A 14,464-nucleotide genomic window follows, 5' to 3' on the forward strand; every position below is an offset into this window, starting at 1 on the left:
CTGGCTTTAGGTTTTATTAACTTACAAAAAAGGTGCCTACAAAGTCTTTTGCATTATCACTTGCTGCTTCAAAGACAGGAACAGAGGTTTGCATTAGGAGTTTTTAGGAGATTACTAATCAGACTTCTTGAGCTCACCACGAAATTTATGAAAAAATATATACCAACACTAGATAGTGCCTACTGCCTTCTGTCTGAGAGTGAATGCTGCAACATGAATCATAATTATTTAGGCCATAATTTCTAATATTCTACATTTCCTTTTGGTCAGCAGAAGTACTTCAGAAAGTGCCTGCTGGGGTATAAAGACGAATAAAATGCAATTGTCTACTCTTCTAGCTCCTAGAATATCACTTATCATCAGAACAGTTAGAACTGTAGATAGACCAAAAGACCTGATAATGGGCCTTTTTCTCCAAAGCACCTACAAAAGGGAAGGTCATAGCTAGGCATTCTCAGCTGCCTTTGTATATGTGCAACTTAAACACCTATTTATTTTCATAGGGCAAATGCTTAACTCCTTAGCCCCACAGGATATCACTGTGAGTGTGAAATTACAGCAACTAGTATATATGAAATACACTCACATACATACAGCATCTTCAAGATAAAATGCTCAGATACGTTTAAAGAAGTATAGCTTCATCACGTAAAGTGGACATTCCTATCAGAATGATTAAGTGATCACACACCACTATGGTTGAAGCACATTAAACATTTTGTTCTCCCTATGATGCCATTATGTTTGGCACATCTTAAAAAACCCATGTTAAAACAAAAGCACATTCTAAAGAAAGGGAAATATTCAGCTCTTTTGTCAGATGCACAACTGCTTTCCAAAGCAGCAGCTTCTCATAATCTGGTCCCATGTGGCTTGAATCTAACCCAGTTATAGTACCGAAGCTTTTTCCCTTTTCAGTGTCAGCACAAAGAAAACTGGGGACTAGCTCCTAGTCCATGCTCTGGCAGCTTTAATACTGTCCTAAATAGGTTACTGAGGATTACTTTTGGCAATGCTTGGGTAACTTAACTGATGTCAAGCCAATGTACCCAGCCTTGTGCCAACTGCTTCTTGTTCTCTTCTAAATCAGGGAAGTAACATAAAAAAGTGCCAGGGAGCAAGCTGAGGACTGGGGCTAAATTATGCTACGCTCTAGTGATCTCTGTTAGCACAAGGAATCCATAGAGGACACTTAGAGACCAGAACAACCTGGAGTAGTCCTTAATCTACTGTAATTTGTTCTGGGCACAGTATAGAGATGTCAGTGCCTCCTCCAAGGCTGTGCCAAATACTCTGGCAATTCTTGATATTTTGTCCGTAAGTCAGTGTTTGCAGAAGATTTCCTAAAGTGTTATGTTATCCTTCCTTCCTTCCTCAAAACTTTACCTGAAATCCCTTTCACTCTATGGGACCAGAAATGGCTTAAAGGGGGTATTTATCATTTACCCTACATAGGACTGAACTTTCCAGGAGTTAGAAACTGTGCAGTTTCCAAGACCTCTGCAAAACATCAGCTTGCCTGACTGCTTTGAAATTTAGGAAATAGGGCACTGCTACAAAATACTGTCACTACAGCACAGACATTACAGTTGAAAAGAACTTTTTTTGGTCATATTTCCTCTTTCATCTGCTATTGCAGAACTTTCTTCCATGCTGAACTCTTAAGGGTTAACTGGCATTGGGTGGAGGAGGGGGAAATCGGAGGTCAGCTCATGTTCTGATACCAGTGAACTCACAAGTTACTCCTTAAGCATGTGGTTTCATCCTTGGTTCTTCCTGCCAGCAATTTCTCACTTTAATCATACACCCACAGCAACCCAGATCTTTAAATTCAGCAATTCTTTCTCAGGTTTCAGCAAGTCATTGGCAGCCTGAGCTATTTTTGGGATATTTTCTCTACTGCAGATGCAGCTCAGGAAAACGCAGGGAGCATGCTAAAGACCTGCAGCTATTTGCCTTGTACAATTTGCTCATTTCTCTTTATTTCTCTGTTTTCCTGCACTGATCACTTAAAGGACAATCTCTCTTGCAAACAAAATCCCCGGAGCCTGATTAGAGGGACTGAAGGCTCCCAGACACGGATTGCCTGCCAGCCACAGCACGGTAAGGACATGGACACTTTTGGCTAGCCTTGCATTGCAGCTTTTTAAGCTTTGCTGAACGTTTATTTGTGTCCATCGCTTCCAAATCAACACTGCTGGCATGGCAGGCAGTCTCCAGCTCCTGGTCTCCATTTTCATTCCCTAAAATCCTCAGCACTTGTAAGTAACACATTTATACTCACCATCTCTTTGTGTGTTCTAGAAATCAATGACTGACACTAATATTGATCAGTTCCAGGGGTTGGGGTTTTTTCCTTACATCTGTTGGAGATCTGTAATTTGTAATCCTGATTGAAACTGTGGATATTTCTATTGCCTGATCTTCCCTATTTTAGGTATATTGTTAGTTTTATTATTTAGCTCAGCAAATTACTCAAATCAGGGAATGGTTTTATGTACAGTGGATGGAAACATTATTAAAAAGATCTGCTAGTGCTGATTTACAGTTATATACATAGCTTTCTTGTCTTATGTACCGGCTCTGCTATAATACCTTTAAGCTGCCACATAGCAGTTCGCCAACACTACAAAGACATATACAGCATAAAACCAATGCAGCAGACATAGCTGTACTAAAAATGAACAGGTTTTATCATGCAGTTCTTTTTATATATGCTCACAGAAATGCACCAAGTAAGCTCTTCAAGAATGGTGAGATTCCAATTTATAGGACATACTATTTTATTGAAATACTTGTAAAAATAGTTTAACATCCTCAGGGACATTTTACTTATACATACAACCGCAGGAAGGTGAACACAGTTCATGTCTAATGAATGTACAGACCAAATTCTGAGAATCTCTGGTGACAGAAATTGGAAAAGGGATTCTTTTGGTCCTTTCCTGTATTTCAGGCTTTTTAGAAAAAACTGGAATTGCTTTATGCTTTATCCTTTCATGTTCAGTAATATGATGATTGCAAATAGAGAATTCCCCTGAGGGCTTAATGTACATCATCCAAATATTTGACTGCAACTCACTGTTTGTTGTCCTATTAGGAGAGGTTTTAGAAAGCTTGACTTTGCACTAGAGGTAGGGAGGCCTTCAGATAGAATAAGCAATCAAAAGCTACCTGTGTCTGCTGCCAGAACAGACAAGAGCGTATGGTACCATTGTAGCCCCATAATATTTCCTACCAAAATGGTTAGACGTTACAGTCTGCAGCAGAAACAAAAGTTAGCACAGCCTTTGAAACAGTATTTTAGGAACTTATTCAAACTTTGCCTTTCACCTTTTCAATACGGGAGAATTTTGTGTTCATTTTGTAGCTTGCAAATGTTTCTTGAGTGATTTATAAAACCGATTGGAAGGATGGGAGAAATCCTGTATGTGCACGAGCGGACTGAAGGTCTTCAATGCTTATTTTTCAGTATGGGAAAAGTTCTGATGTTGATATGCAAAGAATTTAAAAAAAAAAAAAAAAAAAAGCCATGCAGGATATAATGACTTACAACTCGGAGCATGAGAAGCAAAAAGTGAAAACTTCAACTGGTATCAATAGATTTAGGATCAGGCTCTGAAAGTGGTATTTTTGCTTCTGAAAGCCTCTCGTCAATTTTGAGACAATGTCTACGACACTGTCTATGTTGCTTCTGATCATAAGACTGGTTTCTGAGCCTGGCGCTCTCCTCCCACTGGTGAATCTCTGCCTCAGTTTCACTGAAGTCACTGATACTAAATTAGCTTAATAAGAAATATGAATCAATCCTTTAGTCCTTAGTTCCATTTTATACTCAATCCCAAATGTTAGCACTCAGCTTGCTGCAAATCTTGAGACTCAACACATTTCCCAGAGACCACAGGAAGAAAGAAATTATTATAGCTGGATGTGTTTTGCTGAAAGTTAGCAAAGCATTTGATTGTTTACTGTTATTAGAGGAACTGGTATGTCATTAGACAAGTTACAAGGCATGCATGTAAATCTAGATCCCATATTTCTCTCTCTCAAAAAAAGTTACTCTCAGCACAAGCAGAAGTCAACTGAAGGAAGTTCTACTGACAGGACAGGTCTGTGCAGAATTGAGTGGTTTGGGAATTCAGTGCAATAAAACTCAATACAGTGATACACCTGTACAGATAACCATTCAAGTGGTGCTTGTTTGGGCCCATTTTAGAAAATGTCGTACTAAATTGTGCCATTGATAGAAATTATTATTAGAAAGACAATGCATGTTATTTCACAATATGTGCAGAAGGGAAATAATCTGATTAATAAAAAAGCAGTTGCCATCTAGGATATATTAACTTTTTATTTTTAAAACAAACTGTTGCACACAGGAGCTCTCTGGAAGTTGAAAACCCCATCTTTGTCAGAGGAGGAATGTAGACCACGGGGATTAGCAACTCTCCAGACATTCCCAACTGAGGATACACTCATGCTATGTTAATACACTTTTTTTTTGTGCATATACGTTAAATCAGCCACACACAAGATACTAAAGATAACTGAGTCTATAAATGTACTAATTTATAATTCAGCAGCAGCTGTGATGCCAGGCACTCCATAACTCAACCTTGATGGTCCTCGCCTAAAGACAAGTATATATAAAGGGCTAATGGATATCAATAAGGGCAACGGCTAAAGTGGAACCCATGCTGACTTACAGTAGAACTTGTTCTAGAGTCAGAACATGAGTCAAAACCACAGTTATTTCTTCACTTGAACAATCAAAGAAGTGGGTCCCTCCAATTTTAATGACATCCTCAGACACACACTAAAGTTACAATAAATAAGTTATTGTGCACGAGCACAGCCATGGTAATTGGCCAGTTATATTCTCTTCACCTGACTTATGTTTTTAAGTTTACTCTTTTCCATTTTAGCTTAAAATTCAGTTAAAAAAAAGGTTTAATTGGTCCTGCACTACTCTGTAAATGGCTAGACTAAAAGCAGCTATAGTCTCAATGGCTCCACTGACATACAGCAACTTACTACACTGCAACAACCTGATCAGATGGCTTAGCCCTTCATTAAAATTGAAGGAACAGTTCTATTTTTTCTGGCTGTCACTCTGCATCAGACTAATTCTATTAAATCCAGTTGAGGGGCTGGGTAGAAAGCAGAATCGTCAAGAAAAAGTGAGTAGTACAAGAATTCTTCAAGGACTGGCTCTGACTTTTAATAGTCTCATAGAGCAGGGCTCTGCAACAAACAACTGACAAATTTTCCTGGTGATATGTTGGGAAGGCAGCATCAATTTAGAGGAGGAATATCACAGACTAACAGAAATGAGAGGAAACACAGTAGAAACTCATCAGAGGCAGGAATGAGCAAATGAGGGAGCAGCCTAGAGTGGCAAGCTGCAGACTCATGTGTGAGGAGGTAGGCACTAGCCTGGCTAGTCCGAGGAGCTCAGCTTTGTCTTCTCTGTAGCTGCTAACCCCTGGCAGCACCAGCAGTCCCCAGCCTTCTCCCAGGTGGCAGCGGAAGCATGAAGATGCTCTGCAGCCCATTTCTGTCTGATCCTCCCATCTCCATTTCTTCCCACATCATCCCACAGCAGGAGCAGGCCTTGGCTTGCTTCTGGCTCTCGCCTCAACCTCAGTCTCAGCCTCAGCTACTGTCTCTGATAACAGTTAGAGAAGCACAGGGAAGTAGTGAGGGCTACCTGGGAAGGATGAGAGAGGGGCTACAGGGCCTGGACAACAGGGTGGGAGTGACACAGGAATGGAGACATGACAGGACATCCTGGGACGACTGTGGAAAGAGACAGGTAGACAAGCAAAGTGCAGCTGCTTCCACCCAACACTTCCCAATGTGATACAGCTGAGAAAAAGACAAATCCATTTTACAGTATACCACTAAAGACACTAGAGACAGTATAGCACTGATGGCATCCTATAAGTATGTGTGAGTCCCTGTTTGGAATATTATAAAGTTCTTGTCACTCACAATACAGAAAGATCAATATGTATCATAACAATGAGCTAGGAATATGACTGCTATTGGTGAAGATATCATCAGGGAAATTAATTATTTAAGATGTATGACAATGTTGGCCCAAGAAAAAAACAGATATAAATCAAACATAGCAACTAGAATTAGGAGAATACACTGAAGCAGTGAGATGGGAGCAAGAATCCTACTATCTTCTTTTTTAAGATGGAGCATGATCAATTGTCAAAAGCACTGTATGTTTTTGCAAGTTGCTGCAACACTATAATCACTCCAGGACTGTTTTCTAGGTCACTGTCATACATGTTAATATAAGTGAGATAAGAATCAGCTCTTGGACATAACGCATGGACGAATGGATAGGTGCCGTAATTTACTTAGCAGATGTTGCCCCTTTTGACATCACTTGTATCTCTGTACAAGACTAAGATAACATTGATGTGATAACATCAGCCTCTTTAAGACGCACAAATGAAACTAGCACTGTGAGTCAGAGAAGAATGAATGGAGCAAACTTGATTCTTGTTGATATTCTGAAGAATCTAGGAAATCTGTTATGAGGCTGCACACATTAGGGTATATTGAATGTATTTTAGGTGTAAACAAGTACCCAAAAGTTATTTTCATATTAAGATTTTTCCTCTTTTGCTCAAAAAACGAGTTGACCTGGTAGTCCAACAGGCTGCCCTCACTGTGTAGGGAGGGGAAGACGGTGGGCATAAGACCCTTACTTCCTTTTCCCCCCAAAAAAATGAAATTGAATGCCACATGGATGAGAGACAGAGACTATAGCATAGATCTGGACTGATTTGTCTGTCTGACACCAAAGCAACAGACCTCAAGCACCAAGGCTAAAATTTTTATCAAAAACATGTCAGAGTATCATAACTCAGTTCCTATGTAGATTCTACAACTGCCATATAGATGACAGTATGTTTGGCTTGTATACTTTCAAGGTCTTTTCACAGGCTGCGGTATCGATAAAGAGAAGGGTCTAAGTAGCCTTCAACAGAAATCAGCACTTTTGTTGCAATTAACCTTTACAAATGGATTGGCTGTTCTTTTCAAATTAACTTTTGAAAGATATCCTTGCAAAATTTGTGACTGAAATTCCATCCCTAAAACTGGAATCAGTCACTGCAAATTCCATAATATTCAAGTATTTAAATTATCTTGAGATTGTAAGGCAGTGAGCTCTCACAGCAGCAACAGGGAGTACAGTCTATCAGAGAGATCTGTTTAGAGATTACATGTCTGAGGCTACATAAAACAATGGCTACAAGAAACATTTCAACTGCAGTCACTGGGTAATTTTACCTTAACTGCACCGAAAAGAAATAAATCCACTGGATGAAAAGACTAGATTTCTGGCATTTAAGATATCTAAATTGTTGCCAAAAATAAGTAAAATTGTTGAAACAGGTAAGCTGGATATTTTAAAACATTACCTATATAAAGACTGACTCTGTTGAATCACTTAATAATTTTCTTTAAAACTAGTTGGGAAAACAAACCATTGTCATTAACGTTTCATGAATTTCAGTGACAATGCTTTGTAGTCTGCAAGTCAGATAGATATAATCCCTGATACCATCTTTTTGCTTTCTAGACACTGGCTCCAGTTAAACACAGCTGCAGTAGACTCCTTAACTTTCCCCATCAAATCTGTCAAACTTTCTTTAGTCAGCTCTAGTGGATATTTCTCTGATCTTGCTGATTCTTGATTGACTTTGGTTTTACTGCAGAAGATGATCAGGCCAGCAATCATAAGAAGGAGAACCATTAGCAAAGGTATCTAAAAATGGTATTCATTCTTGAAAGTCCAAGCCCAAGTCACTAAGGCAAGTCACTGACAGATACTAATGACACACAGCAGATCCTAACTCCAACTTCTCCTCATTATGCAATATCCTCTGCTACCTTTTGTTAGTAACTAAAGTCACTAACTTTATCTAAAGCTAGATAAAGTATACAAACTCAAAGAATACAATATATCAATGCAGCAGTGGTCTGCTAAATATAAATACTACTTTTAACAACAGTAACAAATACAGGCAAAATTTGGCTCTCATTAACACAGTCTCTCATTTATGCTGTGACTATGTCTTTCTTGATGCCAGACACCGTATTCAGCTGTCCGTCCTCAAAATCTGAAGGTATAAAAGGGTTGAAATGAATAATTTTTCTGTTTGCAAAGGAAAAACAAAAGGCCTCAGCTGGGAAAGAGGAAAGAGATTACCACTAAGTATGAGGAGGCCTTCAGAGAAGATATTGATCGAGTCATATTTACGTCTAATAATTTAACCGTTTTAGAGTTAGATGGAAACAAATGATATTTCACCCTTGCAGAGCATGCTGACATCACACAGCCCCCAAATTTAGTTCTTTCACGTAGTTTGTCTGTGCTGGTGTTATTAATAGGCACACTAAAATGGGAACTTCACCCTGGCTCAGCTTTGACTCACTGAATGGCCTTGGGCATCACATAACCTCTGTCTCCAGTTCTCTATCTGCATAATGCATTTGTCTATTTAGTGACTTTACAGAGTCATGGGGCAAATAAATGAGCCACTTCACAGAATTTTTAGATTGTAATACACTGGCTTGCCTTATAATCCCTGTGCACTTTTATATTTCCTGACTTTTAACATAAACTTGCTTTTTTCATAAAAGCAACCAAACCGTTTAAACAGAAGGAAGAACTATTTAAAACTTCCAAATTAAGCCTCCTAGGATTAGTACCTTGAAGTAAAACAATGGAACCGTAGCCACATAACAAAGCTTGTAGTCTCACAGCCCAAAATATCTTTATTTGGTGATGTTTTGAAAAAAGCTCTTCACTGTTCAGGGGAAAGGGAAGAAAGAAGGAAGGTTAATTTCTCACCCTGCAAAGAAGTAACAGATAACATGGTCAGTAAAATCTGCACTGCAAAGTATGGTCTGGGCATACCAGATGGAAGAATCTGTCAACCAATCTCCTTTATTAAACTGGCAGGGAAAAGAGCTATATTATTTTGGAATCCAAAATGGCTCTGAGTGCAAGACAGTCATATTCATTTGACTGCACCAGAGGACATAAATCCTCAGCGTAGCTGAGATGATTTGCCCAAAGGTAATCGAGTTACTTATATGCTTAGTTAATTTTTTTCCGGTTGTCCATTGAAACTATTCAAATTTTCTAGCCTTCTCTAGATTATAACTTCTCTGCTCCAAGTCTGACCCTTTCTGTCTTAAAGAGAGAAAGACCCCCTCCTGTCAAGGAAGCCCCTGAGGGGACTTTTAAGACATTGACATGCAATACTCAAACGTTCATTTATTTATAATGGGAGCCTAAAGTAGATGCAAAAATAAATTAGAGTCATCTGACATTAGTTGAAAATGCAAAGATGGACAAAGCAAGCACATAAATTATCAAAAGTTGAATAGTTCAACACTGGTTGTTGCATCAGTGAATGCCAGGAGATAATCTCCATGCTGCAGCTTTACAAAGTCCAGACATTAGGCCAACTACTGATGCCTCATTAGATACAAGCAATTGAATCTTTCAAGGTGGTATTCTTTGGATGTTTACTCATCCATCGTTTTCTTATTTTTTCTTATGAATTGATTTACTCTTTGCTTGGATTAGGGTCTAGATCAAAAATGAAAAGAGAGTAATGTAAAGGAATATTTATAATCCTGGGATACATAAGACATATGCTGAACAGTGTTGCCTTAACTAACTGAGCAGTGAGTTGTTCCCCAAAGTTAGGCCCTCTCAGCTATGCTAACCAGGAGCACGGATCTCCAGATAGCACAACTCCCAGAGAATGGTAAATGGCATTCCATTTCTAATTATATCACTACAGAACAGTGAGGAAAAAATGATGTATTACCCAAATAGGGCTGCATGTAGATATGTATAAATGCATAACAGATGCCTGGTGTTGGAAGTGCTTTGTCCACTCCACAAGAAAAAAGAATTCAGAGCTCCAAACTAACTCACAGCTTGTGTCCTCATGGAACTTGGAAACAGGACAAGGAAAAAAACTCTAAAGCTGATCTAATCACTAATAATGACATAATTATTATTACATAACTACAAATTTATGATATATCTATCTAGTCTGACAATGCTAGTTTAAGTTGTTAATTCAAATGAGGATGCAAAAAAACCAAGGTCTGATTCATTTCCGGTATAAATTGGCAGTATTCCCATTGACTTCAATGGGACATTTACTTTTTCACCCCAGCTCTAATTTTGGGTCAGCATCTTTCCAATATTTAGGATTGAGTTGCACCAGCCTAAAAACTACTCTTAAATCCAAAGCAAGCATCTCCAGGGAGATGGGGGAAAGGCATATTTTCATTTATCTGCATTTAGACAGAACATTTAGATTTACTCTTATTGGACTAACTTACCCATATAAAGAGAAAAGTTCTTAAAAAAATAAAATTAAATAGCCTCAGAGGCAGAGCAGCAAGAGCCAGTCTAAAATATCTATGTGACTCTTTTATATCCGGATAATCAGAAAGCAAGACTCAAAAGTTGCTTAATGGCTGAGCAAAATAAAGTCTAACATATAATTTGATGGCAATGGCTCTGAATGCCAGATGGAAAAAGGCACAAATCCTTAGCAAAAAGAGAATGAAAGATAATGGGAAATTTGGGTACATAGAGCCCCCCACCATGATCCTGACAGGTTTACTGCAGAGGAAACCTGCAGTCATGTTAAGCTGAGGAAAGAACAGCAGGAGTCCCTGAAATAGAGAATAATGAGGAAGAAAGAACAGGCAGACCCTTAGATACATGTAATCTGCTTGGGTTGTGTAAGCAACAATAATAAATTCAAACATTAAATTGGAATGAAATGTTTCTACTTTTTTGTTTTGCAGGAAATCGGATTTTGTTTTCATTGTGATGCAACCAAATGAGAGTTTCAAAACAGCAACATTTCCTGAGGAAGGGAAATTTTGAGTTGTGCTATGCGAAATACTTTAGTCATGTTAGTATGTGAATTGCAGTAAAACACAAAATATACTCCACCGTACTGCAACCCAAACTGTAACAGCAGTGAGGCTAGAGGATCCGTGGTAGCTCACACCAAACCAAAAGTATTGCAACAGAAATTTCTTGATCCTGGAGAAAACACCATAGGTTGGGCTATCTTTATAATTGCTGTGATGATAAAGCATATATTTAGATACTTTACTGTATTATCTGAGTGATTTTGCCACAGAGTAGCTCTATGAAGGGAAAAATGAAGAGAGAACTGAGGCAGCCAAGTGGTCCATTATGTCTTCTCAGAAGACAAAACAGTGAATCATTTATGATTAGTTCGATAAGCAAAACCACTGGTTCTAGAGCTTAGCTATAAATACATTTTTTTAATGTGGTTATTGATTTACTATTTAATGATGGTTGGTTAAAAGATGAGGTTGCCCAAGATCTGTATCCATTACCATTAAAGAGTAAGTGCCTAGGACTTGTGGATAGGTGCTGTTTATTGACTTTGATATATTGCATAAATATTGTGGCCATACGTCAATGACTCCATCAAGTCAGGGTCTGTTGCTCAAAACATTATAAATGTCAAACAAATTAAATCCCTGAATTAATATTTTATATATTAAAACATAAAAAGGAATACAAGTTTTATAAAAGCACAGACTTGAACAGTTGTTTCTGAACTGCTAGGTTACTTTCAATAATGATCACCTAAACTTCCATCCACTGTTAACTATTACTTAGCATCAAAAAGAAAAGAAATCGACTGGGCTCCATTGCCTAAATGGCACTGCAACTTTCTGCCACTAGAGTGTGTCAAGGCATATGTGAGGACTAAGCCTCTTCATACTCCGTGTCGTTGAATTCAAACTACTACCATAGCATTGGACAAAGAGAAGCTGCTTGAATGTACCATTTTTCTGATTTCCTGCTTGACAGCTAGAAATTGTCTTAAAGGTTGTACTATTGAGGAAAGGTCTCAACCCATTACTCTGTTTATGCTGGGCGTAGGGATTTTCATATGAATACTGAACAACACAGGCATCCAGAAACAGTCCAGCCAATTTTAAGATCCATTACACTGTGCCTATGTTTTCAGTTCAGTGTCAATGAAATATCCCTTCCAGGCTAAGACTCTTACTTTGATGCAATACAATAACCCTGTTATTTTGTATTGAAAAGTCAGCACATCCAGTCAATGTATGTAAATCTGTCCCTCCCTGCTTCTCTCTCTGCTGGATGTGTGCAGTTGAACAGTTGCAGTAAAATTTGGGAAAAAAAACCCCCACACCTATGCGAAACCTGAAAATCTGCTGTTGTGCTGAGAATAGAGATGCTCTGCTGTATTTAAGAAATCATTTTGAAGAGAAACTATAAAAGCCCCTCTCTTTGATAGTAAAAAAAAAAAAAAAAAATCAGAACAGTTAAAATTAGAAATGCGTAGGAATAAAGCATTGCCAGTATCAAACAGAATATGTTGAAATGTACACATTTGGAAATGCTAAAAATCAGGTTCTGCCTCCATACTTTACTGAATCAAGGCTTGGCCCCTTCTCCATCTGTAAAACCGCACTGACAGCACTCCCTTCCTCTCTCTTTTTGCTCATTTTTGTCTCTTCAGATTGCAAACTCTTATTAGCTGTTTTGATTACAGAGGCTAGCTCTTAGTAATAGTTTTCCACAGCCCATAGTGTCACCCTCTTGCTGGAGATTTTAGCTACTAGACCACCCTATTAACTTTTATTTAAAATACATTAAAAAAACCAACCCAAAACAAACCGAAACAAAAAAACCCCAACACTCAAACTGAGAGATAGGAATCCTACACAAAAATTTGTAGTCACATACATGCTCAAGTCATGTTCTGAATGGAGACATGTACCACTTGATTTCATTATCTACTTTACGTCCCTTAGGAAAGGTCTGCTAAGCCTTTCTTGGAACCTGTATCAGCTTTCTGAGCTTCCCAAGGTCCACAGTGTTGCAGTGACAATGATGACTGAGCAAAACACCTTCTGAAATCCTTAAGAATCCTTCCAAGTCAGCCACATACATAGGGTCAATACAAATAATGGGAGAAGAACCCCAGATCTGGAGATTTAGCCTTTGAGTTGCCCAGATCAGCCTGAGAAAAAGAGAGCATGCCTGACTGGGCACCTGGAGTTCTCATGTACTGCTCTGTAACTTCACCTTAAAAATTTAAATGTTGTATTTATTTGAAATGGCTGACAAGAGAACAAGGAACATGAAAGAGAAGAATAGGAACATAAAGTATACGGGAAACATCTGTGACTGATAAGGTCTCTTTTACTCACTCAGTCTATACTGAGCTAATGATACATTAGGTAGGTATCCCACAATCACATCAGAACTAAGAGATCCTTCTTTCCGTGTGTAGCCTGCTGAAATCACAAATCCTTGCACACTACATTTTCATCCCAAAGAACAGGAGTACAGCACAGGCAGAGTATGCAGCAAGGCTCAAAGTCTAACACTAGTACAGCACAAGGGAGGAACTATTATCCTGACACACTAACAGAGGTGTAAACCAATGTCTTTTCACAAATCACCTGAAAATTATCAGGACAGTGTCTCATGAAGATTTCATAAACAGAGCTGAGCAAGTGAAGTTTTCTCCAGTTAATAACCAAACCAAAAAGTCAGAAAGAAGCAAGCAGAAACCTCAGTTCACACAGAGCTCACGCAGAATATTTTTTTTCTTACAAAATATAAAACTACTAATTTAAAATTGGTGCAACCTGAAATATTACATTTAATTAAAAATAAAATGTTTCATGCCATTTTAAAAAAAACCTATATTTTACTTTTTTTTAATTTAGGCTAATTTTGAAGTGGCAAATGGTTTCAAAAGATCAAAAATTTCATTTAAGAATGTTAAAATATTTCCTTTAAGAACTGAGAATTTTTTTTCATATTTTTCCTATTATTTCACTTGAAACTATTTGTCTAGTTCAACCTAATCTCAAAAACGGTCCCAGTCCTTTGAAACCTCTGTTATTCTAGGAATTTAAAAATAATTCAACATTTTTGTCCAGCTCTATTCATAAGTTCCAGCAACATTTTGGCCCTACAATCTTGGGAAAGGAAACACTCATGAGCCTTTCGAAAACATCTTTCCGCTTCCTGCCGCTGTGTCCCTAGCTGATATTGCTTGTATCTTTGTGCAGCAGTAGCTCTACACTCACCGTGGCAGAGTCCCTCATTAAACATTTTCTAGAATTAGAGTGTGAAGGCTAGAAAGTGAACTTGCTGCTTTGATAAAGAGGGAAGAACACCCAGGAGAAGGTATTTAAATTATATCCTGAGGCGGAATGAAGTTGATTTATGTCAGGGATTATTTTTATCTCTCCAGTCAACTAGAAGTTATGCAGCAAAGTCTGCATAGGCACCGACACGCAGCGTTGTTTTGTACCAGACTCTGACAGTGTCTGAAAATAAAGGAAACTTAACAGCAGGCGG

The 14,464-nt window shown here is 38.3% G+C and overlaps 1 protein-coding gene across 4 annotated transcripts in view; it reads left to right on the top strand.

Moving 5' to 3' along the window:
* Positions 1-1,852: 1,852 nt before the first annotated feature.
* The window catches only part of AMMECR1 (AMMECR nuclear protein 1), a 105,004-nt gene continuing 92,392 nt past the window's right edge, over positions 1,853-14,464 (top strand). Inside the window, exon 1 of one of the 4 annotated variants that reach the window (XR_008239052.1) lies at positions 1,853-2,261. Coding sequence is in view for 1 of the 4 variants with exons in the window: in XM_052813168.1 (XP_052669128.1) it covers positions 1,932-2,103 (172 nt within the window). In the remaining 3 variants the exon portion in view is untranslated. The remainder of the gene's footprint in view (positions 2,262-14,464) is intronic. The other 3 variants (XM_052813168.1, XM_052813166.1, XM_052813167.1) reach the window with 3 other exon arrangements.

The sequence above is a fragment of the Harpia harpyja genome, chromosome 18 (assembly GCF_026419915.1).
Source record: "Harpia harpyja isolate bHarHar1 chromosome 18, bHarHar1 primary haplotype, whole genome shotgun sequence".
NCBI lineage: Eukaryota > Metazoa > Chordata > Aves > Accipitriformes > Accipitridae > Harpia > Harpia harpyja.